The sequence below is a fragment of the Aythya fuligula genome, chromosome 2, assembly GCF_009819795.1.
Source record: "Aythya fuligula isolate bAytFul2 chromosome 2, bAytFul2.pri, whole genome shotgun sequence".
NCBI classification, from domain to species: Eukaryota; Metazoa; Chordata; class Aves; order Anseriformes; family Anatidae; genus Aythya; species Aythya fuligula.
In genome coordinates this window covers 34128615-34153804 of record NC_045560.1, presented here as the reverse complement: position 1 = coordinate 34153804, position 25190 = coordinate 34128615, and the positions used below count along the sequence as shown (strand labels likewise).

General features: G+C 45.2%; 1 protein-coding gene across 2 annotated transcripts in view; it reads left to right on the top strand.

Annotated features, from left to right (window-relative positions):
• The first annotated feature begins 92 nt into the window (after positions 1 to 92).
• Positions 93 to 25190, top strand: part of IGF2BP3 (insulin like growth factor 2 mRNA binding protein 3) — a 110136-nt gene continuing 85038 nt past the window's right edge. The window contains exons 1-4 of one of the 2 annotated variants that reach the window (XM_032182258.1): positions 93 to 171; positions 721 to 942; positions 1905 to 1965; positions 23712 to 23760. In XM_032182258.1, coding sequence (XP_032038149.1) covers positions 768 to 942; positions 1905 to 1965; positions 23712 to 23760 — 285 coding nt within the window. In that variant the 5' untranslated portion in view covers positions 93 to 171; positions 721 to 767. Of the gene's footprint in view, positions 172 to 669; positions 943 to 1904; positions 1966 to 23711; positions 23761 to 25190 lie in introns of those variants that run through there. The other variant, XM_032182259.1, reaches the window with a different exon arrangement.

The window sequence follows — 25190 nt, the reverse complement described above, 5'->3', positions numbered from 1 at the left end:
TGGGCAGCCTCCCCCCGGCCTTCACCCCTCCTCCTCCTCCTCCTCCTCCTCCTCCTCCTCCGGCTGTGTGCGCGCCCCGGCCGCTCGCTAATTGAAGAGCTGGGATTCCTCACGTGAGAAGTTGATTTGTAGTTTGAACACGTGGCTCATTCAAAAAGCCGGAATATTCAAGTAATTTTTTTTTTTCTTCCCTTCTCTCCTTCCCTCCCCCTCCCCTTCTCTGTGTGTTTTTTTTTTTTTTTTTTTTTTTTTTTTTTTTTATACGGAGAGGCGGCGCCTGCACGCACGTAGTGTGACATTTTCATAGTCCGCCTGCTGCTGCCAAAGGGGCTCGGGGGCAAGACAAAAAAAGTAGTTTTTTTTTTTTTTTTTTTTTTCCTCCTCTTTCCCTCCTCCTTTTCCTCTCCTCAGCCCGCCATCCGCGGCCCCGGCGCTGGGTGTTTCCCCCGCGCCCCCCATGCGCCCGGGTAGCACGGCAGGCACTTAGGGCTCCCATTTGGCCACGTTATTTTTTTTTTTTTTTTTTTTTTTTTTTTTACCCCTTGAGAGAGGGAGGGAGGGACGCGAGCTGCAGATCTGATTTTTTTTTTTTTTTTTTTTTCCTTCCCGTCCTCTCTCTCTCTCTCTCTCTCTCTCTCTCTCTCTCTCTCTCTCTCTCTCCCTCCTTCCTCCATCGCATTTTGTTTTATTTCCCCCTCCCTCCCCACCTCCTCTCGCAAGACGAGGGTTGCAGCCCGCCGTGCGCGCCTCCCCGAGCCGCCAGGAAGATGAACAAGCTCTACATCGGCAACCTCGGCGAGAACGTCAGCCCCCTCGACCTGGAAAGTCTCTTTAAGGACTCCAAGATCCCCTTCTCGGGCCAGTTCCTGGTCAAGACGGGGTACGCCTTCGTCGACTGCCCCGACGAGAGCTGGGCCATGAAGGCCATCGAGGCACTTTCAGGTGAGCGGCCCCATCCTTCGCCCCAACCTCCCGAATTTCCCGGCCCTATTCTTCGCCCCCACCCTCCCAAATTTCCCCGCACCCCCGACGGCTCCGGCTGCCCAGACGGAGGGGCCGGGGGGGGAGGTCCCCGCTGTGCCCCCCACCCCCGGCACCAGCTCAGGCACGGCCGGGGCCGTTCCCCCGTTGCTCCCCGGCCCCCCGGGGGGGCGGTGGTGCTGGGGGGGGAGCGTGTGGGGCCGGCAGTCTTGGGCCCACGGCCCCTCGTTGCGGCGGCCCCATGTTTTTTCCCCACCCCACAGCCTGGGGCTGGGGGGGGGGTGGGTGGGTTGCAGGACCCCCCCCCCCCTCCGCCCCCATCGCTGCGGCTGGGCGCAGGCCGCGGATTTCACTGTAGGGCTGGGGGCGAGCCGCCCACCCGGCCCTAAAGTCTTGGGGCTTTGGGGTGTGTGTGTGGGGGAGCCGCTGGTGCCCTCCCCGCACCGCCCGGGATTTATTTCGGTTTCTTTTCGCTGCTCTCACGCACCCATCACCGCCTCCAGCAGCGCGCCGGCTCCTGGCCCCGACATCCTGTTTTCGGGTGCCTTTTAAAAAATATGCGCTCTAAATAAATAAATAAATAAAACACGCCGATTAAAAATAATAATAACAACAACAATAAAATACGGCCGAAGCGGCTTCACGCATCCCTTGCTGGGCAAGCCAGCTCGGGGGTTGCCGGTGCTGCTTCTTTTTCCCTTTCCTCCTCCCGTGTCCGAGGCCCGGCGGCTCGGCACGGCTCGGCTCGGCTCGGCCCTGCCCGGAGCAGCCCCGGGAGCCGGGCTTTGCCGGGGCCCCGCTCGGCCGGCCCGGAACGTGTTGCGCTCCCGGCTCCTGCCCCGCGCCGCTGCGGAGCCCGGCGAGGAGGCGCGGGGGCCGCGGGGCCGCTCTCCAATCCTTTCCCCTTCTCTTTGGCTCCGCAGGTAAAGTGGAGCTGCATGGGAAACTCATAGAAGTTGAGCATTCGGTCCCGAAAAGACAAAGGTAATTTTTTTTTTTTTTTTTTTTTTCCCCCTCCCTCCTCGGATTACCCCTATTTACCCAGTGAGAAGCAATTTGAAAAATGCTTAGGTTTGTGTTTCTGTTCCCTGTAGATAAATGGGCTGCTTTCTTAAACCCACAGTCGTGCTCTCCCCGCTGTCCTAGAGGCTTTCTAGAATCGCCCCATGTATTTCTAATGGGCTGGATTGGCCAGGCAACACCGTAGCATTTAAAAAAAAAAAAAAAAAAAGCCTTTTTGTGGGAGAGGCAGGTTATCGTGGTCCGAGGGCAGAGGATTGTGAAGATTTTAAATTTTGAAGTTCTTGAGAGGAGTTAAAAAAAAAAAAAAAAAAAAAAAAAAAATCAGCGTGTTAGCAGGAAATTAAATGTGTTGTGGACTGTATAACGGGCAGGCACATGAGCCCTGCTCCAGCAACAAAAGGCATTTTGTAAATATCCCGGTATACATATTTTCTGATCCTGCCATGTTGGAGTCCGCAGCATTTTATAGACACGTAGTGTAGGTCTGCGTTTGAATATCTGTGTTCGGGAGGATTTTTCATCACTCTTTTGAGCTGGTATAGGGAAGCAGCAGGAGAATGATTTCTTCCCAATAAGGACAGGATTTATGCATCCTTAATTTCTAAATATATGTTTAATTCTTGCAAGGTAGTAATTTTGTGGGCCTCATGTAAAGAAGGAATAGTTGCAGTATAGCAGGGTAGTATTTTTATACTGCCTGTAGCAATTCAGCGTGTTTCTTTCACAAATGTTTAGATCAGAGAAAACCTGGCGTGCACTAGATAGTAAATAGCAAAATAGATCAAACTTTCCACGTGCTTGTTCCTGCACTCCATTATTCAATCTGGGAAGTATGTCTGTCTGTGTAACTTTGTTAAAAGGGGCTTCTGCTATTTCAGGGTTGTTTTAAAAAGGGCAGTCTCTTCAACGTAGTTGATTTGAGAAGGTGAATTAGCTGGCTTGCTGGGTATTGTGACTTGGTGTTTGAGAATTAAAAGTTTAATCGCTATTTAGTGTTGGAGGAAATCTTTGCCTGAGGAAGTATGGAGGATTCTTGATCTAGTTAAGGCAGGGGGCGAGCCCCTCTCTGGGCCAATTCATAGCATGGTAATCTTTATGGTTATACTTGATACTTTTCATTGGAAATTAATATGCTATATGTGCTCTTTCTCATTTATAATGCAAGATATATGACTTTGGTTTATAGCAGTCTGTATTTTTGAGCTTTTGTATATAAAAAAATATTGTAGATGGAAAATATTTTTAGTTTTGAGGAGGAAAAGTCCATGCCACATGTAAGAATTGATCACTTCCTATCAGTCTCCATAATAAATGAATTTACTATCATGCTTTATCATCTCAAGCTTGCACAAATAGCATTTTCTTTAAGCTGGTGAAAACAAATTCATTTCACTCATGGTAAAGGTAAATTAAAAATAGCTGTGCCCTTCACCCCCTCCACCCCCCGCCCCCAACTTTTTGAATCATTGTTTAATGTGTTTAAATGTATTTTCCTGTCCTTTTGGTCGTCAGCTGAAACAGTGTAAAAGTCCATTCTTCATATTTGGTAGTGTGTCTTCATATTTGTGAATTAGCAGTTATCAGAAATGTGCATCTGTCTGTAACTTGGGTTGAGAGGAATTGTACACTGAACTTTAGCACTTCTCTAGGCACGCGTTGCCTACGTATAGGCATTATACTGGAGGGGGGAAAAAACAGATACAATTGTATCAGCATACCTTCATTGTTTCTCCCAAAGACCTTATTTGTTAAAACACACACAGTTCAGATTTATACTGCTGTTTAACAGAAAATTAAATTGCATTTCTCATAACTGCACTTCCTTCCCCTTTGTTTCCACTCCCCCTTTTCCAAAATCAAATATAGAAAACCACTTAAAATTCATTCAGTGGCCTCCATACGTAAAAGTAACTTTCTTGTTCCTTTTATAGATGTACAATACTTTTTCTTTTTTTGAGGGGTGGTGTCACGAAGTTGGAGATTTTTTTTCCATGTCTCTAGACGTTGCTTACTGGGTGTGTATTTAGAGTTGCTGGATATGCGTAAAAGCACAACCTTCAAGAGTTGAGTGTTCTGGTGCAAATGGCCACTAATGTGTTTTCAAAGTAACTTATCTGGAGTCCCTGTCTCTTTTTGCATGAGGGGAGGGTGTCAGATACGGCCAGGGTGGGGGGTGCTGCTCACCAGGCCCACCCAGCGTGTTTGCACGCTGCAGGGCCGGAGAGCTTTCCATGGAGCCCTGCACGCTCCACCGTGTCTGAAACGGGCAGGGAAGTGACACCATTTTAAATCTGTCTACACACACTTTTAAATACGTCAAATCTGTCTTAAAGCATGAGTGTACAATTAAGCTGGGTCAAAAGATGTTTCATAGCAGCAAAAATTAGTTTTGTAGTGCTTTGAAATTATTCAGTACATTGTATTGAAATAATTCAGTACGTTGTATTGCCCCCATATTGCTGTGAGGCTGCCTCATGGGGAGTTCTAACTCACTGCCTCACTAATTCCTAAATTGTTGTGTTTTTTCTTCTTTTTGGTGTGTGTGTGTATATATCCTTTTGCTCCCAGAGGTGGTTTGCAGGTATCTCTCCACTGAGGTGGATGGGAGGAAAGGGTAAGAGTTTGGCAATCCATAGCCTTGTCACGTAAAGGGAGGTCAGGAGGTGGTGTCGGTCGGGGCTGCCATGGAGCCGAGCCGAGGCGATGGAGGGTGCCTGGCGGGCTGTTGGGAGTGAGATTCTTGGGCCCCGTAGTCACTGCATTCCAGCCACTGCTGGATCTTCACGTTTGGAGTGGGCACACCCAGGTTTGCAAAATTACCTTTCTACCTGCTGTGCGGAGCCTGTGTGTGGCTCTTGGCCTCCCCTCCCCCTGGAAGTATTTAAAGAGGGAGGGCTGGATATGCTGCCGCTGAAAGAAGGGGCCTGGTCAAGGTTTTCTTGATGGAAGGGTGGGGAATTATTTTGGGGGAGGTGCAAAGTCTTTAATAAGCTCGGAGTAGATTCCTGACTTACTATGGAAATCTCAAGGGAATGCAAAAGGAATGCAGAATTTCTGCATTCGGACCCCTCTGCATGGAGGAAGGCCATGGCAATATTTAAAGGTTTAGGTCACTTTATTTAAAACTCAGCGAAGGCATTGCAATAATTCAGCCTGCTGGTCACGCTCGGCGGAGGAATGGGGGGCACGGTTGGCCACGGCTGTGGCTTGGATTAGCTCTCCTCTTGTGCAGGAGGATGGCCGCAGCCTTGTGTCCGTGCGCCTGCACCTATGAAACTTGTGGTGTGGGCCTTTGGGTGCTACCTCCTGGCCATCCAGGAGCAGCTGGCCCCTCGCAAGGCGATGTGATTATTCAATCTGATTATTCAGATGGCCCTGATGTCGCGGGTGTGTGGTGAGGGGGAAGGGATGGTGCTAACTGGGGGCACCTGGGGCTGTGCCCAGCCCTTTCAGGTGCCTACAGTGCTTGCCACACCTGAACTGCGGTAATGACGAGGCATTTTTCCTGATTGGAAGGCCAATTCTTTCCCCCCCCATGCCTCTGGGGTCCTTTGTTTCTGTTGAGAAAATAAATTCAGTTTGTCTCTCCTGGGGGGGGGGGTTAATTTGGGAGAGGAGAGGGACAGAGGTGTGCCACGCGGGTGGTGTGGCCTCCTGACAGCCTGGCGCAGGTAATGGCTTTCCAGCTCTGCTTCACCTGTAGTGCTCAAGTGCCCGAAGGAAGGCTTATCCGAGGGAAACAGGCCCCAAAGTCCTCACAAAACCCGCCTGTTCCAGGAGAGAGCCTTGCGCTGTGGGGTGGGCGTTGAATTGTGTTGCTAATTTTTCGTATAATTAGGGTTTGTGGCTTGTGTGCGCAAGGCGGTGGGAAGCGGCTTTGCGGGGCTAACCTATGTCTGGTGGCTACAGCAGTCAGCATTATTAAAAAAAAAAAAAAATAATAATTTAGTGGCAGACATTTTTAGTTTTGCTTCTGTAAATATGAAGCAGGGCGAAACATGCTGTATGTAAGGAGACATGATAGAAAATGTCACTCACCAGCTGTATTCGTGCTCTTTTCTGTGGACGGAGGCTGAAGGCCATGCCTGGGTCCAAGTTAGTGTTTTCAAAAGCAAAGGGTAAAAATTTTACGTAGTGAATTTGGGGGGTTTAATCTCTGTTCTCACATTACTTTTGCAGATGTGAGCAGGATTTTTTTTTTTTTTTTTTCTGAGGGGAAAAAAAAAATCTTTGAAAGTCACAGTTAGAGTGGAAAATATAAACCTTGACAGATTTTGAGATTCTTATATAGACAACAAGTTGTTATGGCAAGAACTGAAAATTCTTCATAACAACTCCTCATACTGTCTGGTCACCAAAATCACTTTTTGTTGCATTTTTTTTAATAGACTGAAGTACATGAAACACGTCTCTAAACTTGCATCTTTAAAGTTTGGTCTTGTTCTCTTTTTTTTCTGCCTTCCCTTTGTGGAAGGTACTCTGAGAGCATACTTGTAGTAGACACTACGTTTTGTGTAGATGTGGTAAATTTTGTAGGGATGAATTAAAAAAAAATAACTTTTTTTTTTGAAAGTGTAATTCATGGGTAATAAAGTATAATCAGAAAATGTTTAAGAAATCTCTATTTCTTTTTGTTTTTAAGCATGGGGTATTAAAAACACTTTTCCACCTTTTTGAGCCCTTGAAGGTGGTATTTTTGTAAAATGGAGGCATTCATTTCAGTCACTCTTTTAAGTGCACAGCATAGGACTCTACAGTGCTGGAGTCCTTTAATGGCTTCTGGTTAGCTTTTGGGTGGACTTCAAATGCTTAGTCTTGACCTGAAAAATTCTTGAATAGCTCAGGATTTACCTACCTAACAGAAAATGTGAAGCTTCCCATAATGCCCATGAGCAGGGACCCAGGCAGTATTAAAATACACCTTCTTAACCATGGGCAGGGCTCAAAAAAAAAAACACTTCCCTCCTTAAGCTTCCTCTCCCTGAATTCATCTTAATTTTCAGGGCTTTCTCCTTCTGAGCTCTTGCTAAAGAGAGCACAGTGGTGTGGAGCATGGGCAGGGGCTCAGCTTTTTTTTTTTTTTTTTTTTTTTGGTGACTTTGTCCTTGTGTGAGCCCGATGAGACAGGCACAGTGTGTTATGGGTGTGGAATTTCTGCTCTAGCAGTTTGAGTCGGCTTTGTAACTGGAATTGGCTTATTTTAAATCAGAAAACAGATGGAGAATGGGTGCAAAATTTAAATGTTATAAAACATGAGGGTAACTTTTCAGGTTTTGCAGAGGAGGGGGGAGAGAAATAGGTGGAAAAGTTTAAGTGGAATTGATGCACTAGGTGCAGGATGTGCTTCCGGGGCTCTTCAGAGCAATTCTTCTCGTGGGTGCTCTCTCAACTTGTTTTTGTATGCAAAATGGCTATCTGATGCAGGGTATAGAGGGGTATGTGCACTTAAATGCTAAGGGTGGAAAGCTAAGATAAAACCCGAAGTTTTCCTTATTTTTTCTAGAAATGTGACTCACCATAAATGCTGTGTTCCATTTCTCTATATATTTATTTATTTGCTTTTGCTGTTCAAATAAAGACAATATTGTTGAAAAGCGCCATCTGAAACCTGTGAGGGTCTCTGGGCTTGGGGTGTGCTGTAGAGAAGCAGATTTGGTGCTCCTGGGCTCACTTATCAGTGTGAGCACAGCAGTGGCAGTTTTTTTTTTTTTTTTTTTTTTCTCCTCACCTGCAGTAAGCAATTTGGCTCTGGAAAGTTTCTGTATGGGAGCAAGGGCTTCTATATGCTTGGGCATGTTTCAGGTAATTAAAAAATAACAAATTCTATCTATTTATGTAATCTCCTGTTTTTGCATCTTTCCAAATCTGCAATATCAGTTTGTGTGTAGAAAGATGCATATGTTTAGCCAAGAAGAAAATCTTGATGTTTGTAGTTGAATATTTTTAGTAACACATTTTATTTGCCAAGTATAGGGTCAATATTAGGGTAAATGTTAAAATACTGAATGTGTAACATTTAATAGCAATAAAAAAGGGTGGAAAAAGGTGCTTTTTTTTCTTCTGTGTGTGTAGAAATTTGGAAAGGAAAATTGTATCCAGCTATAATGTGAGTTATTTCACCAAAGTGCATTCTCGCAGCAGCGTGCGCAAGAGACATTCACAGTGTAAAAGCCACCTCCTGTGTAGTGTAACCCCAGCAGCAACGTGCTTCCCCTGTTGCCTGCCTCTTTGTGGTGCACTGGAGCCAGCATCACCTAAAACCGCCCTTTTGCCCATCTGAATGGGAAACTGCCTCTAATGGGCAAAATGAGGCATTTTCTATATCAATCAAGTTGAAATTTGGAGTAGAGCATGGATAAGAAGTGTCAGATGCATTTTGTTAGGTATGGGATTAAGTATTGAAATTAAATAGTCCTGAAACGAAAGATCTTCAGGTGGGAAGGGCCTTATTCCATCTTATATTTTTTAGTGTCCTGATAGCGAAAGAGTGGCTGTAGTTTGAGAAATCTTTCAAACCGCATGTGTGTATCCTTAAAAATGTGTACATAGGAGGACATATTACCATAAAATCAGTTGCAGTTTAAGAAGAGACCTGCTAAAAATATCTGGAGAACTTATAAAAATAGTCCATTTTTTTTTTTTTTGCTGGTGTTGGTACACTTGAACACAATCGGAGCTGAATGTTCACTTTTGAAAGATTAACTTTCATGCTCAGCTGAACTTTAGGAACGCTATTTTAAAATATGTAGCCTACGCTGCGTGTCTAATACATTTTTCCCCTTTGAAAATGGCAGGGTTGTATTGTTTTGGGAAATCGATTTCACAGGACCTGGACTTTTAAAATTTAAAAGTAAGTTTTCCCTCAAAAACGGAGCTCGCTGCACCCTAACGGAGCCTTAAGCGTTGTGGTGCAGGAATTAAAATTCCAGCTGGAGCGAGCCCCGGTCTGCGTGAACAAAACCTCGTGTTGACAAAACCGTATCTTCAATTATTAGATGCGTTCGCAATTACTCATTTTCCTGAAGCTTCGTGTTAAACAGTGGTTAGGGTTGGAATAAAAAGAAAAAAAACAACCCATGCCGTTTGGATTTGGAGTGATCTGTGAAAGATGCAGCCTGTTTGCATCAAAGAGGGGCTCGTTTTTGAGGAAACAGCAGGGCGAGAGGGCTGGCGAAGGGGAGGGGGGTGGAAAACCCACCAAAGGGGAGCTGCGGCACATGGCTACTGCAGGCAGCTCTCATCCCGGGGCCTGATCCCGCGTGCTTGCTGCTCCTGCTCCCCCTGCCCTCGGAGGAAGTCCTCACCCCGCTGCCGAGAGGCTCTCGGGAAACCGAGTTTGCAAAAACTGCCCCAGCCTTGACAGGGAAGCCGCATGCACCAGGCAGCAAAGGCAAAAGCTAGCTCTCGAAAAGAAAGCAGACGTGGGGTGGGGGTGTTGAACACGATGACCAACAGTAGGTTTAAAACTGTTACGGGAGAGATCCTCCAGAAATTTGGTTTTAGTGATAAAGCGGGCTGTTTGGTTTGCATGCTTCTGGGGGGTTCCCTGTGTGATGGCGACCTCCTAGTTATCATAGGGCAGCAGTTCGTTTCTGCCTCCTGCTTCTAGAGAAAGAACTTCAAAACAGTGTGTCTTTATGGCAGCACTCGGAAACAATAATCTATAGGATGTTTGATGAGGAATTTGGGCAGTAGTTTAGTCCAAGATAAGAGAAAAGCCTTGTAGTGTAAACCACCACATCTGTTCTTTTTCCTGTTGCAAATTTTGGTAAAAACTCTTTAAATGACTTTCCAGCGAAAGCTTGACAGCAACCACAGGCAGGTAACAGTTGCGGGGGGGGATTAAATTTAATTGTCTGAGTTTTTTTGGATATAGTTTCCAATTCTGGAATACTTTTTTTTGCTAATTACATCCTGGAAAGTGCAGGTTGCCACGGTGCTGGTTGGTCACAGATGGGAACTGCTTTGCATGGTCCTTCCCACTGAGGCCACCGGGTACCTGAATGAGCCACGTTTTCCTTGGGAAAACTGTTACTGTGGTGCCCAGAGGCATCTGTTCTCTGGGGTCAAGCGAGAACTTCTCAACACTGAAGTGTCTTTTCATGGTGCTGGGCACAGGGCGTCCTGGTGCTGCAAGTCCTCGTGCAGCGAGCCTTGTCGTGGGTTACCTGAGCAGGTCCTGCATGCGAGGGGAGCAGCACGGCTCCGTGACGGAGAGCTAAAAGCTGCCGCTGCTGGTCAGCATATTGCTTCTCCTGACCCTAGCAGGAGAGCTGCCATATCCCGGTGTTTGTTCCTGTCCCGCCTGCTCCAACTTTTCAGCTGCCCCGCAATTAGTCAGGCAGGATGCTTAGAAGAAATGCTTGTCCTGCAGGGATGCTAGCTATTTAAAACTATGGAAATAGGGGTTATCTTTCCGTTTTGAGTGCAGCCTGAGAGGCGCTAAGCGTGTAGGTTAACATGTGCTCTGTGGATTTACTAACGCTCAGTGGAGGAACCGGAGGTTTCCGTGATTCAGCATGCGTATGGGAGCTGGTTCTAATAACCTGTGCAAAATAAACGAGAAACGGACAGCTCTTAAAGCCTGAGCAGAGGTTTTATTTTTTTTTTTTCTTGAGCACTGCACGTTCAGCATTAAATTTCTTCTGAGTTTAATGCCGGTGCTCAGCAGCAGCGGTGTAAAACTCCTCTCGTGCTGCTAATGTTGCTGTCCAAAGATGTGCCAGAAAGCTTCTAGGTACAGCAGTGTTTGCCTTTTAAGATTAAGAAAAAGAGAAAAGATTAATTTATGGTGATCAAAGTAGGTAACCCTTCCTTTTTGTTCATTTACTCGTTAAATGGTAAGTTTGGTGCTCAGTGGTCTGAGTCCTAATAGCAAATGATAAAGTCCCGTTTTAATTATTAGTCCTGGTAACTATTTGGGTGCCTGTTTTATTTGCCTCCACAAAGTGCTCACTTAAGCTAGGTTACATACCTCTTTTTAGGAGACTTCTTTTTCCTCTTATGCTGTTAGGAGGGATTTTTTTATAAATGTGATTTCTACCTCTTCCTTTGCCCTGGCTCTTAAGCAAGAAATAACATTTGGTGGTGGTGTGTAAGCATGCCCCAAATCCTATGTTTAATGTAGAGCTTCAAGCTTTTACCTGAAGCTAAAAGGTGCATGCCCTTTACAAAACTGGACTTGATGACAATTGTTCAATTAAAGACAAGTCACAAGCAAAATCATTCTTTCAGGTATGTAGCACGTGCTTTACCCGTGGAAGGGTGAAGTTACGTGTTGCTCCTTGAAAGCAATCAGAGAACCTCGGAGAAAGATTTAGGAGATAAATTCAGAAGATGGATTTATCATTATAATTCAGAGCCCTTCGAGCTTTAGGGCTGAGTTAAAGATTGCCTTCCCTTTGTGTCGGACTAGCTTCAGTAAAATTACGAAATTGCGTTCATTTGCCGCCCCTTTCTCTGCAGTAAATATTTACGTGTGTGGTTTGTCTTGCTGGCCCTTGTGCTTGCCTCACCTGATCCGTGTGGTTCCCTTAGTACAACTGTTACTGGTTTAGCATAAATTGGCTGAAGCTCAGCACCTTGCATGGCAGTGCTGCTGCTGAGCACACCAACGGCAGCGAGGATCCCGCGTTGCACGTGTGCTCGTGTCAGCCCTCTGTGTGGTGGCTCCTCAAAATGTCTTTCCGAGTAAAACCTATGTTATTATGTTAACTTTTTAGCCACAAAGTGTTGGTGGAAATCCTTTGTGAAGCTCCTCCAGCAAGCTGCTGTGTGTCGGGCTTCTGACTTGTGTCGCTGGGTGGGTCTCTTTGGGTGGTACCCTTGAAGAAAGCAGGGGGAAAAAAGGGAAAATAATAATAATAAAAGCAAGGCATGGAAAAATCTGTCCAGAACTTAGTCATGCTTCAATGTGATAAAGCCCTGAAAGTTCCTGAGGAAGAAGTGGCTTTGGAGCTGGTGGGGTTTTCTGGAGATGCCAGTGTGTGTGTGCTACCTGATGGGGCTGGGTAAGTGCTGCCTTGGGGTAGGGGCAAAGAGGTGCCCTGACCAGCTGCTTCTCCCTCTAGCATCCAGCCCTGAATGTCCCCTGCACCCCGTGAGTGATGTGCACGTGTTTTAAGAGGTATTGAAGCAGCTCTCTGAGGTCTGGGAGGAGGCAGGGCAAGGAGTGTTGACTGTGAGCCCTGTGATAGCCCCAGCTCTGCCAGGTGCCTGGGGCTGTCCCGCTCTTCAGTCCAAGAGCAGATGGGGAACTGGTGGCAGTGGGGTTTGAAATGAGCTGAATTTTGGGGTGATGTTGTGGGAAATCATTGAAGCTGATGTGTAAGTGCTGGTGTTAGCAGAAAGCAAGCAGTGACTCCAAAGGAAGGATGATTTCATTCTGTGGTTGAATCCTTATAACATCATAGCCCTCCTTAGGCTGATTTATTTTTTTTTCTTTTGGTAACGGGGTATTTTTAGCTTCTGCTCTTCATTGCTTTTTAAAATGCTCTGAAATCCTCAGTTGTTGGGCATGCCTAGGTGCAGGTGGAATGGTTGAATATCAAACCTTTGGGAGGGGTATTTCAGCTCTGCTGGGCTGTGCTCCAGGTAAAAGCAACTAACTTAGGTGTCCTTGTCACTTCATCTGTACTGTAGGATTGTAAAAAGGATGCTAATTACCGTCTTGGTGTGACAGTAAGCTTGCAAATCTGTATACAAAGTAAATTTGAAACAATCAACTGCTAAATAATGTACTAAACTTGGTCAAAATTATCATTGCCATTCATATGAACTCTGTTCTTACTCTTGACTTAAATATCTCAAAATGCTGCGTGTTTGAAAACAAGTTACTAGATGCAAGTAACCTTGTTTTAATGACGATACAGGTTCAGAGTTTGTCTCTGAACAAGCTAGTTAGCTATAGCATAGTATAGGCCTTTGCTTTATCCAAATTTACTATGCTCAGTTAAATACAAAGTGAGCTGAAATAGTGTAGCAGACAAACATTTAATCTATATACATACAAAGTGCAGTTTTCGGGGCCGCAGAAGTGTAAACTCTATTTTTTGTTCTCTAATCATGACAGTGTATTTTAAATCTACAGCGTAAAAAAATTGGTGCTTACTGTGATCCTCATCCTCACAGCATGTGCTATTTTCTGTTTTCTGTGAAAAAGGAAATGGAAAATAATGGGGTTATTTAAAAGGTGATGGTGGCTGTCCCTATGAGTGCTTTTTACACTGCTTCCTAAAGTCATGGCAGACTTTTACAGTGTTATAAAAGTAGGGAAAAAAATGTCAAATATAAAGGTTACCAACAAAAATATGGTTACACATCTTGTATACAAGTGCTTTTAAACATAACTGTACCGCTGCAACATTTCACAGTTTTACAATTTATTTAAAAGGTTAAAATTTAACAGCTGCATTTTAATTTTTGGCTTTTTTGGTTGGACAGAATGAAATAGTATTCAGAGGCTTTGGTGGAGGTCTGGTATGAAAGTTCAGGGCTTGTTTTTTGTGTAGTATGCTATATAAATCCGTGTCCTGAACAGAGCTGCTGTGATGGAAGAGCCTAAGATTGCTCTGGTGATCCTTAAAAGTGAGGTTTAATGAAGACATAATTAACAAGATTTTCGATCAAGTATATATAAAATATTACAAGAGACTTTACACACAAGCTGTGATGTTTCAATTATACTGCTATGAAACGTTATGAATATACATTTATTAGTGTAGATCAACTATACTACTATGAAACATTTACCATGATACATGTTTACTAGTGTAGGTGTACTTATGACCAAAGTGAATGAATGCCTTAAAAAAAAAAAAAAAAAAGGAAGGGAGGGAATAAGCCATGTAGACCCATGTTCGTAGGAAACTTAGTATGGATATTACTTAATGTCTTCTGATGTTCAATTTGTCAATCAGAAAGGTGCGTTTTTCAGTAACACGTCTTTGGTCTGAAGCTTAATGCATAAAATTGTGTACACTTGCCAAGCATGTATGCTACTGTGTGCTGCAGCCCAGCTGAAAGGCAGGGTGCTTTACACCTCGGGGGAACAGATCCTACAGGGGAGAGGGCACAGCTCTAAACAGCATGTAGGGCTTGCAACAAAAGTTCAGGTATGAGATAAAATTATTTGGTACTGTTCTGTCCCCACAATTTTTATGTGGTTGAAGGGGATTTTGTCTTTTGGGGTAGAACTCTTCAGAAAATATAACTTGGAAAAAAAAAAAAAAAGCACAATAGAAAACTGTAAGCCTAATTGGTTTGGCTTTTTTATCCTGCAACTGGTGCCATTCAGCATAAAAATGACAGAGCCAAACTGCAGAGTGGTCAGTTTCAATGACTTCTGGGTCTTGACAGGGTGAGCAGAAAGGAAGGCAAAAACCTGGTGATGCCAGTACAAAACCCACACGTTCTGTCGATGCCTTGGAGGTGTTACACCTCCTGGACTTTGTCACTGAATCACGTTAAGGTTCCACAGAATTCCAGTTACTGTCTCTTGTCGGTGTTCAGTTCTTTCAGTGTGTGAGCTAGTAAAATAATTACTAGGGCATCAAAATGAGAGCTGATACCTTTGCCATGCCTTTTGTGCATCGATTTATACTTGAAAAGTTCCTGATTTTTTTTTTAAGACAACTTTTCAGCTGTGTGAATAAGGTTTATTGCACTGAATCCTTTGGGATGGAAGATCTTATTTATATTAAAGCAGTAATAATGGGGAATGTGTGGTGAATTTGACACTTCTGCTGTTTTAAGACTAGCGATGGATAAATTCAACTAAATCTATGCCTGTTAGTTTGGTCTAGGGGATTTAAAAGAAGCTGTTTGTCTTGCCAGTCATCGGTTTTTAAACTTTTATTTGGCTTGACTAGAGATTGAAGGCTGGACAGCAGTAATGAGGAATTAGATTTAAAACTTAAAAAAAAAAATAAAAGACTAAGTAGTTTGTCCTTCCTAACATCCTCTTTATGTCATGGAAGAGACTTGCTTAAAAATCTGCCTTGGCTCTGAATTCTCACCAACTCCAGGTGTAGCAGAAAAGCCTTGTGGACTTCAGTGGTGTTCTCTGCAGCACTAGTGCTTCAGCTTTGTATTTCTTTAGTCCTAGAGGAATCTTAATTTACCGAGATAATTTTTGGGATTGGATGTTGCTTTGTGCCATTTTTCATAGAATAGCCCAAGATAGTCAGGGGATGGGCTTTGCTTTAAAAAGTCTGTGTGTAGGACAAAATGGTGTAACAGCAGAGTTGTTCACCTGGCTGCATCCCTGTGCTCCCCGAATACCTAAAACCTCTCTTAGGTTAAGCTCTGGAGCATATCTGGAAGGTTTAAAACAGATATTTAATAGCAAAAACATAGCTACTAGTTTCCCTGCTTACCAGCTGCATGCTGCCTGGTATAAGAGGAGCACCTCTTGCTATTTTATTTCAAGCCTTCTATAGCGTCCCCAAGCCAGATCTGAACTGGAATGGTTAATCTGGGGCATACGGTGACCTTAACCTGTGTGTAAACACCCTCTGCTCAAACCTGACCTGAAAAAGGCTGAAATGGGTTACTCTCGGTTTGTGCTGGTGATGTAAGGAATCTGGAAGGCATTTCCAATATTCTCCACGAATACTGTCTCATGGTTGAGCAAATTGGTGCTGGCAATAGGACGACCACAGCGTTTGGCTACAAACGCTGCTAATTTAGTTCAGATATTTTAATCTGGGAAGGATGAATCACTGAGCTATTGTTAAGGCGAGATGTAATCTGGTGCCCTACCTCCCATTCCGAAAAAGTTGCCAACGCTTCCACATCATTCATGAAATCTGTGTCACTTACTCCACCGAAACACGTGCCCTTGTTGGACACCTGCAGGAGATGGGTGGAGGAAGGCGTGAGGCTGGAAGCACTGAGGGCTATCCAGCAGCCACTTCGTGGAACAAAACATCTTGTTGGCTTCCCAATTCCCAAGTCTTGCTGCCCCTTTTTCCTTTAGAAATAGCTCTGAAATCCCCTACACTATTTCTTTCTCCCTCCTGGCATTTGAAAAGGAGCTCAACTCATTGAAAATTAAACAACAAGCTCTCTTCCCTGGGCAGAGCTCCCCATCCCTGAGTGTGGCTGTGTATTGCAGTGACGCCACATGCAAACTTCAGGCTTGCAGCTGGGGTAAAACTCTGTAATAAGTCTGGAAATATTGGCTGCTTCAGCTAGCAGCCCTATGGACAGCAGGAAAATAGGTAAGGGTGTAGAGGGAGCCTTTGGCTGCTCTGATGGCTGAGGGAAAAAGGGGGTGGAGGAGAGTGGACGCTGTGTTCAGGCATTAAGGGATTATTAATTCAGTTTGGGTAGGGTAGTTAGTGGCCAATCTTTCACTTGTTTAGGAGCACTACTACATTTAAAGGTATTTTTGGTTCTTCATATTCATCCTGAGTGTTCTCAGTGTTATCCACATCCCAGTTAACTGCAAGCTAGTGGTGGGGTGAGAGAATAAATGGCAGGTGACTGTAGCCCTAAAATGGCTGGTCAGCAAAGTCAGCTCAGTAATACAAGTATTTGAGGGATGTGGACCCCTGCTCTAAGAGGGAAAGAGAAACTCTGGCATTTAAACAAAACAATCCCCCTTACTCCCCACGCCCTTTCAGTTTCTCCAAAGGCTTTGGGGAAGGGAGAGAGAAGGCTCAAAATGTTGGAAGCCACCAAGCTAAGGGTAGATGAAGTCTTTTCCTACTGCAAGGTATTGGAATTTCCTATTAATTTTGGAGCAGTGCTTAATTCTTTAATTAAGTAACAGAAATCTTAACAGCCTTCAGTCATTAACAACACCTGGAAAATGAATTTTTTTCAAACGAGACATTCAGCAGTAACGTGGTAATGGCAGAATCTCCACAGTTCTCTTTTAAAAATGTCTTTATGGACCGCTCGTGGGAATTTACAAATAACGAATGTAAGCTTTTAGTCTAATTAGTGGCGTGAACAATCATAAAAACAAAATTATGAAGCAAATGGTTGTGGGGTGGGTGAAAGCCTACTTATTCTCTGGTTTATCCGTGCAAGTGCACTGGTTGATTTACCTACTGTGTATGTTGTGACGTAGATGTGCTGGTGTTAAACCTTCTGGTTGTGCTTCCTGGGGTATTTCCTGCTCACAAATATCCAGCCTCTTCCACATGTTGGGGTGAGTTACCCTGAAATGGGAGCTGAGCACAGTGTCTGGTCATTTGGCTGGTGGCTTCCGAGCGCCGAGCCGTGCAGGCAGCTCCGGTTGCTCCTTCTGGTGGCAAGCAGTAAGCGAAGGCGATGTTTTGCAGATGCTGGGAGGAAATTTGATCATCAGTGCAGAGGAATCTGTGAGGTAATCCAAGAGGCAGATTTTCGTGTTGAGTGCCTAGATAACACGCCTCCCAAAGCTGCTGCTTCAGTGGGTTGTGTGCGCAAGATGAGATGGGATGGGTGGTCGGATCCAACCATTATGTTTTGCATGAGCTTTGAGGGGAAAAAGTTCAAATACTATTTAAAAAAAAAAAAGGTTTATTTTGAGTGGTAGAACAGTGCTTTTAAATCCAGGTGTGCGGTGAAACAGTGAGGCAACACCAAGTGAAGCGTTGCTGCAGTTTGCCTGTGGCTCAGGGCTCAGCCGAGCTTTGTCTGCTTGGCTTGTGGAGTTGGGTCTGAGATGGAGCAGTAAGTTCTTCTTAACATATTCTACTGTCCTGGTCAGAAAGTTGTTTTGTTTTGTTTTTTTTGTTTTTTTTTTTTTTTTTTAATAAAAAAAAAACAAAACCAAAACAAACAAACAAAACAAACAAAAAAAAACACACAAAGAAAACAAATGAAACAAACCCACAAAAGTTTAAAAAACAAAAAAACAGCACAAAGAGGTGGTTTGTTAACAAGTATGTATCTGAAACCATCTTCCTTCCTTAGACAGGTAAGGTGTTAAGATGGACTTTCTGGTTCCCAAGCTAATGGCTAAATTTGATAAAATACAGTAGGTATCACCGGTGTGCCTTGTAGGATGCACTCGATGTTAATTACGTCTTACCAGAAGTGATATGCAAACCTCCCTTTGTCACTTCACTGAGTATTTTTAACAGAAATTCAGCATACGTTCTTCTTAAGCAAGGATTGTGACCCCTTGCTGCTGTATTTATCAGCACTATTTGTTAGGAATTAAAAAAAAAAAAAAAAAAAGATTATAGAAGTATATTTACATTATACCACGATTATGTATGTAACATCCAGTAGGTATAATATACCCACTTATACTTTTATATGTGTTTAAAATCGGGCTGGGGAGCGTTATTTAGCTGGACTTCTCAGCACGGTAGGTGCTTTCAGCGATCAGACCCGAACAACTTGAAAAGGCTGCCGAGCTTGCCAAAAGCAACGGAGCTTCGCTGGGAAGCCAGGAGCCAGGCGCAGGCTGCAGCACCTCTTACAGGACAAGCTGTTCAGTGCCTTCAGCTGCTGCTCTGCCTGCGTTTGCTATAAGGATATAACGAGCAGAACCCCCCACACCTCTCCCCCATATTGTGACTAAAACAAACTGCTTCTGTTTGTTTTCCCCAGCCACACCAATATGAGTTCGGGACTTTTTTTAATTTGTCCTGTAAACCAGCTTTTCCTTTTGCACTGGTAAGGCACTAAAAGCATTGATTCATTCTGGGATGATCAAGCATTAGCTGCCTGAAGTGACCTGAGGGGGAGAAACTAATCAAGTGTGGCTGGGAGGGTGGATTTCAGTTTGGGGTTTTTCTTGCCTGTTTGTGTTCTGCTGTGTGCGGAGTAAACACTGGGACACCTTTTCCTTTGCCCAGAAATCCAGTTTATTAGCAGCAGTTTTCTATTTGGGCATGGGAGTCCCCAACCTTGTTTCCGTGCCTGTTTGGATGGGGACTTTTTGCCCAGATTTAGCTTTGTGGTGTGGGGGACTGATGGTGCTTGGTGCTGATCGCAGCTGCAGCGTGCACCAGGATCACCCTCGGTGTAATGTGCCAGGGCTTTCCCAGGTAGCTGGTCTGGCAATGCCCACCTGGAAGGGATGAAATGCTGAAATGAAGAAGCTCTCCTTCCCTGCATGTTCCTCAGAGCAGAGAGAGGAGACCATTTACTTTCCATCCCGTAGGTATTGAGTTCAAACAATTGAATGGACTGGAGCTGTCGATGTGCACTTGATCTGTTTTCAGACACGTTTAACTCTTACTCCACGGCAGTGTGTGTCAGAAGGAATTGTGTGTTTTTTTTTTGGTTTTTTTTTTTTTTTTTTTAATTTGAAGGCATTAATGATGCAGGTAGCTCATAGTGCTGCTGAAATGAGATCAGGTATTATGTGGAGTTATTGGTGAGAAATGGGAACTGAGGAAAAGAGAGGAGCAGCTTTTGAGGGGAGGGGGAAGGATGCTGAGACGGGTCTGTGGTGAGCCTGGGCACAGTGACCATGTGGAAACACAGCTGCTTTGATACCTATGCATGTTTCTGTCAGAAAGGGAAGTTTTGGGACCCCTGAAACTTAATAAATAAATAAATGAGGGACTGAGCAAAAATATAATACTTCATTGGTTTTTGCTTTATAGATGTACCTCTTCTATTTTTTAAAGTTATCCCTGAAGGGGAGGAGGGGGTGTTTTTTACACCCTGAGTATGTAAAAGAAAGCCTAATAGGATTTTGATAGGTTGAAGGGAAAAAAAGTGTATAGGCTGAAGGGGACAGAGAGAGAGAAGGGGAGAGTGCATGTAAAAGAATGCTGAAACTGTGGGATTTCCCCCATTTTTCCCCCTAAGAGGTGCTTAGCACGCTCTCAAGTATGTGGAGAGTTTTTTAGGTCATGGGTGTTGATGGGTGACCATGGGCATGCTGTGTGTGCTTACATACAGGAGATTGTGTCCAGGGAGTGCTGAGGTGGCTTCTGGTACCTTCCCCGTTTCGTGTTGCTTCAGCTTTTCTGTCTCTGCACACGAATTCTTGTTCCATGTGTGCTCGAGGTGCTCGTGTCCCCCAGGCTGAGGGCTGTGTGCCTCGACACCCTCAGCCGGTGTCTGTCAGTGTATTTATGGTTGGCAGCTGTGGCTTGAGGTGACTGGACCCAGGTGCCTACACAGCACCTGGAAAGTAAGTTCTTGCCCAGTAGTTGATTATGGACCCCTCAGAAAGCAGGGAAGTCTGTTTGCTTTTCCAATAAAAGGCATTTGGGGCATCTTTGAAAAAGGGAAACAAGTGGGAATATCTGTTCCTATGCTGTGAACTATAGATAGCACTTGAAGGTTTCTGAAAGCTCCAGAGCATAAGCATCATTTGCCAAGACTTTTTTTCGGTTGACAGCTATTTGCAATGCCTAGTTGGGGTGGATGGGATGAAATAAGAAACCTGCTTAAAGTGGGGAAGGTGCAGACACATGTGAGCCACCTAGATGAGAGATGCTGGCAGTGTTTTGCTAAGGCTTTATTAAAACTCCAGGTGATGCATTTATTAAACAGAAATCTTGTAGTAAAATACCTTTGTGAAATTGGAAACGACTGTTTCAGGTCTTGGGTGCCTGGTGTGACTGCAAGTAGTGCTCTAAAGTAACAAAACTGAGAGAATTAAGCACAAAGCACCTTCTGTGGGCTCGTGCTGTCTGGGGTGTGATAGCCAAAGGAGCTTTGCTTGCACCGAGCTGAAGAGAGCAGGTTTAGGAGGAAGATCGGAAGCACCCGGAATCGCTGACGTTGTCGGAGATTAAGGGTATTTCCAGGAAGGTGCCTCCGTGCTTCTCTTTCCTTTCCCTGTTTATCCCATGGAGTTCTGTTCCTGTGCTTTCCGGAGTCAGAGCCCATCCTCCCGGAGCCAGTTGCCTCTCTAATAAATTCAGCGTGATTCCCTTTGTCCCTTGCTCTTCGCTCTCTATGCTCACGTTCAGTTTGGGCTTTTTCTGGAGGAAGCTGGGTGCCGATGCCCCTCGGGTTCCCATGCAGGGAGGAGCACAGCTCAGCTCCCAGGGTGCTTGTGCTGGTCCCGGGAGGGCAGCGTGGGTCGCAGACACACCTCTGCTGCTTTAATCTGCTCCTTCTTCCTGGGGAGAGGGATTACCTAGATGTACACAAAGCTCGGAGTCTTAACCACGTGGATTTGTTCATGGGAGCCGATAGTAACCAAAGCGGAGAAGTCTCAGGGGTGTCTGTGATCTTTTATTTAATGCTGCTGTAACTCCTGTGACCGCGCAGAGCTCTTTCTGTCCCCCCCCCCTCCCCGTTGCTAGCGGTGCTGTAGCAGCAGTGTGGACGCTTTAAACTCGTCACGTGCAGCCACCGCTACGGGGCTGAGATCCCGTGCGCTGGGCAAGGAGCTGAAATCGCTCGCGGTGCGGCCAGGCGTCTGCTTGCGGTGTCCGTAGCGCCAGAGGAAGGGGATCCTGGAGCCACCCTAGTGTTTTCAAAGCGGCCTTTCAGTGTCGTACAATAGGTGTCTCACTATTGCCACGAATCGAGGTGCACGGCAGCGCTGTGCCTGCTCCGCTTCCCCTTCCCTTCCACGCTCTGTGAGCGGGGTAGAGGAGCCAGCAGTTTAACGTGGTGTTTCTTCCCTGCTTCTCCCCCTACCTCCTCCTCCTCCCTCTTGGGATACCCAAGGTATTTCTGTGCCCTAAGTGCTGCTTGGCAGAGCTTTAAACCACACCAGAAGCTTTTGTCCTTCGATGCCATGCGGAAAGCGAGAAAACCCCAAAAGCTGGGTTTAAATTCTTCATAGCTCAGCAGACAGACAGCTTCCCAAGCCTCTGGTCCATCCTTTTGGGTGCTGAGCAGGCAGGTCCAGGCTCCCCTTCCCAAGGGAAATGCAGGATGTGCGGAGCTGGGTCATGTGTAGGATGTGTCCCGTTCCTGTGTCACGGTGCTGCGGCCCTCCCGAATGGCCATGGGCAGTCCGGGGGGGCTGCTGGCGTGACACCATGCGAGGCACCCTGAAGAGCACTTTGACTGCCAGTTCTGTGGTTTGGGATTTTTCGGCATTATGCTTTCCCAGCGTTTGTAAGGTTGAATGAACCGTGTCCCCTCACTCCCCCACCCTTTTTTTTTTTTTTTTTTTTTTTTTTTTGGTGTTCCACTTCGGACCAAACTTTGAAGCTTCAGGTTGCTGCCTGAGATTACTTGGATGTGCCAGAGAAGCGTATCACTGATTTAGGGTGGCTGTTTCACACCAGTTTCTCCAGCTGATATTCCAGTGTAAGGAAGTTTTTTTGCAACTCTTTTCTCCCCTCACCGTGGAGTACCTCCTGCCTCTGTTTTATGGGAAATGACAGCTTAAAAGGGGCTGTGTGATCTGGGTTTGTGCCTATTTATATGATCGTGATCAAGTACTGAAATAAGCTCTTGCCTGAGAGGGGCTGAGAGCAGCCAGCAAGCGCTGCACCAGCGAGACCTGCTTGCCTGCCCTGCAGAAAGCATGTTTCTTGTGGGATCTCGTGGGCACCAGAGCATTTGGGGTAAAATCTACCCAGAAAGGGAAATTTGGGCAAAGCAGCTTTGTGAGCAGGGAGCTGGGGCTGCTCCCTGACGAAGCCTTTGGAGGAGAGCACTTGGAGATGTGAAAACTGCTCCCTGCAGGGCTGCGAGTGTGGGTGGCGGCGCGAAGGGAAGGAAGGAAGGAGTGCATTTTAAAAGGAGCCAAGGGGGAAAATGAAAGCTTTTGGGTTCATTGCTAGACAGGAACGTCTCAAACTTGCTCCGTCACGAGACTCCATTGGCCTGTGCACGACTGACACACTTCTGGCGGAGAAGGCCCTTAAAACGTGCGGGGTTTCCTCTGGGAGGGGTCAGCACTGAGCAACTGAAGCACCAAGGAAAACGTGGCTGAACGAGAGGCCCCTCTTTCTGCTCTTCTAGTGCCCCAAAACGTGTTTGTGGTCCTGGAGTCGATGTTGCCCTGTGCTGTCCCTTCTCCAGGAGCCAGGCAGCAGTACCTGGGCCCGGCTGAAGCCCGGTTAATCCGCACATTCCTGCGAGTCCCGAGGGGTTTGCGGCATCTCCGGCATTTATTTGTTCTCTCCCTTTGGGGGAAGGGAGCAGACAAAGGACTTGGCTGTGAAGGCAGCCAGCACGCTGCCAGGCTCTGCAGTAGCACTTCAAAGTGGGGATTTTGTTTGCTAGATAAGTGAAAACCGATATAAATTTGGGGTGAAAACAATGAATTTGCTGCTTGTTCCCTCCCCCCCTTTGCCCCCCAACCAGAGACAAAGAGTATCAGATGTGTTAAAATATAGCCTGTTGTTAGGCTAATGGGGAGCTTAGCATCAGAGTAAATGTATTTATTAAGCTCCTAATCTCTTCCTTAAAGGCTGTGGAGTCCTGAAGGATCTTCTGGGTGAATTAAAATTAAATAAAAAGTAATAAAAGGACTAGTAGGTGGAGGAGAACCCAGTGTAGATGCAAGGGATTACTTGGTTCTCATGGGGAGAGTTGGGTACTGAAGGCCCTAAAGCTGACACAGAAATAGTCCTCAAAAAAGTGGAGACTCCCTGAAATATAGTGGCTGTCAAACATGGAGCAAGTGCTCCTGTAACAGCTTTTTGGGCTTGTGATAATTTTTACCTGACATTCCCCCTGGCGATCTGTTTTTTGTTGTGTATTTGGTTTTGCTTCTTCTGGTAGAAAATGCTTAAATGTGGACACGGCTGTGTGTAGCCTACCTTGTAATGTTTTCTCTTTTTTTTTTTTTTTTTTTAAACTGTGTTCTTTTGATTTATTTGCAGGAGTCGGAAACTTCAGATCAGAAACATCCCGCCTCACTTGCAGTGGGAGGTAGGAAATTACTTTAAAAATTAAGACGTTTGCGTTTAAAATGGTGCTTCTGTTTCTCTCCTCACCCCCAAGACTCGTCCCCTTCCCCCACCTTTCACTTGCTGTGCACACACCACCCATTCTTTTCTGGGGAAAAATCCTTTGGAAGAGGGAACAATAGAGCCTTCTAAGCAATTCAGATAACTGCCTTCATTTCTGTGCTCCGAGTTAACCATAAAAAATGTTGAAATGGATTCTTTGGTGAACGCTGACTTCCTGATGCAGTCACTCGCTTTGACTGAAAGCTTGTCCATTTCAGACCTTGCTGGTATACGGGCTCGGCAATCTTAAGACTTAAAGATTTAAGTCCTCAGATTTAAATACTTGGCCAAAACCTTTACAAAAGCAGATAATTAATCCAGATCTGTATTTTCTTTGATTCTCCCCCCCCCATCTTTTGCTCCTCTTTAATGAGTGGCATTATGGCAAGTTATTTGCTTGTATTATTACAGTTACGGGCTCTCCCCAGTATATTGTGTACTTGATGTTAATGCTCTGCAAAATGGCATAATTTTTACAGTAAGTGGGCTACTGTGAGAACAGATTATTGTCTTTGCTGTTTTTTATACCTTGTACATGTTTAAAATGTTGTTTCCACATCTTAGTAGTGGTAAGCCATCCTTTCACCTGAGGGAACTTGGTGGGTAGAGGGATTGAGGTTGAAGTGCTGGTAGTGTTCTCTTTTCTGCCTACTTCATCTGACTTTGCCTGCTGCTACTTCATTTACACCATCTGATTGTCTCCTAGCTTAGAAGAAAGATGGAGGCATTCCTTGGCCAGCCTAGGCTGTTAAACCAGACATTTTCAGCAGGGTATCAGCAAACACCACCTCTTGCTGCTGAAGTCTGTCCTTCTGGTGTGTGCTGTCAGTACAAGCACTTTCTCGGCACTTACTGAACCTTTTGCTCCCCTCAGATGAGCCACATCCATTTGATCCATTTTTATTTGAAAGTCATAGCCACTTTTTTTGTCGTGCCCTTGGCACCAGCTATTAACTCCTTGGGAAGAGGAGTAATAGAAATGGTTGAGGGTGACTGGTTTGAGGATTAGTTTATTTTTGATATAAACCTCAAGTAGCCTCTGAGGGCTTGGGGTAGGAGTGAGTATCAGAGCAGGGGCATACGGTTCAGAAAAAGGGGAATAAATGATGTAAGCACAGGGCAAAGAACATCAAAACGTGTTCACCTGTGGGGCCCTTCTTACATGCATGTAGCTACTAGTGCTAGTATGTTACAGGGTTCTGCCCTGTTTTCTCTCTGCTTTCTGATTGTAAATTTTCCCTTTCCTTATCTATTGCTACAGTTTTTGTGGTGACCTCTGGTTCCACCACAGGAATGGTCCCTCTGCTCCACCTATTCAAAACACTGTAACTTGCTAAAGTTACAAAGCAA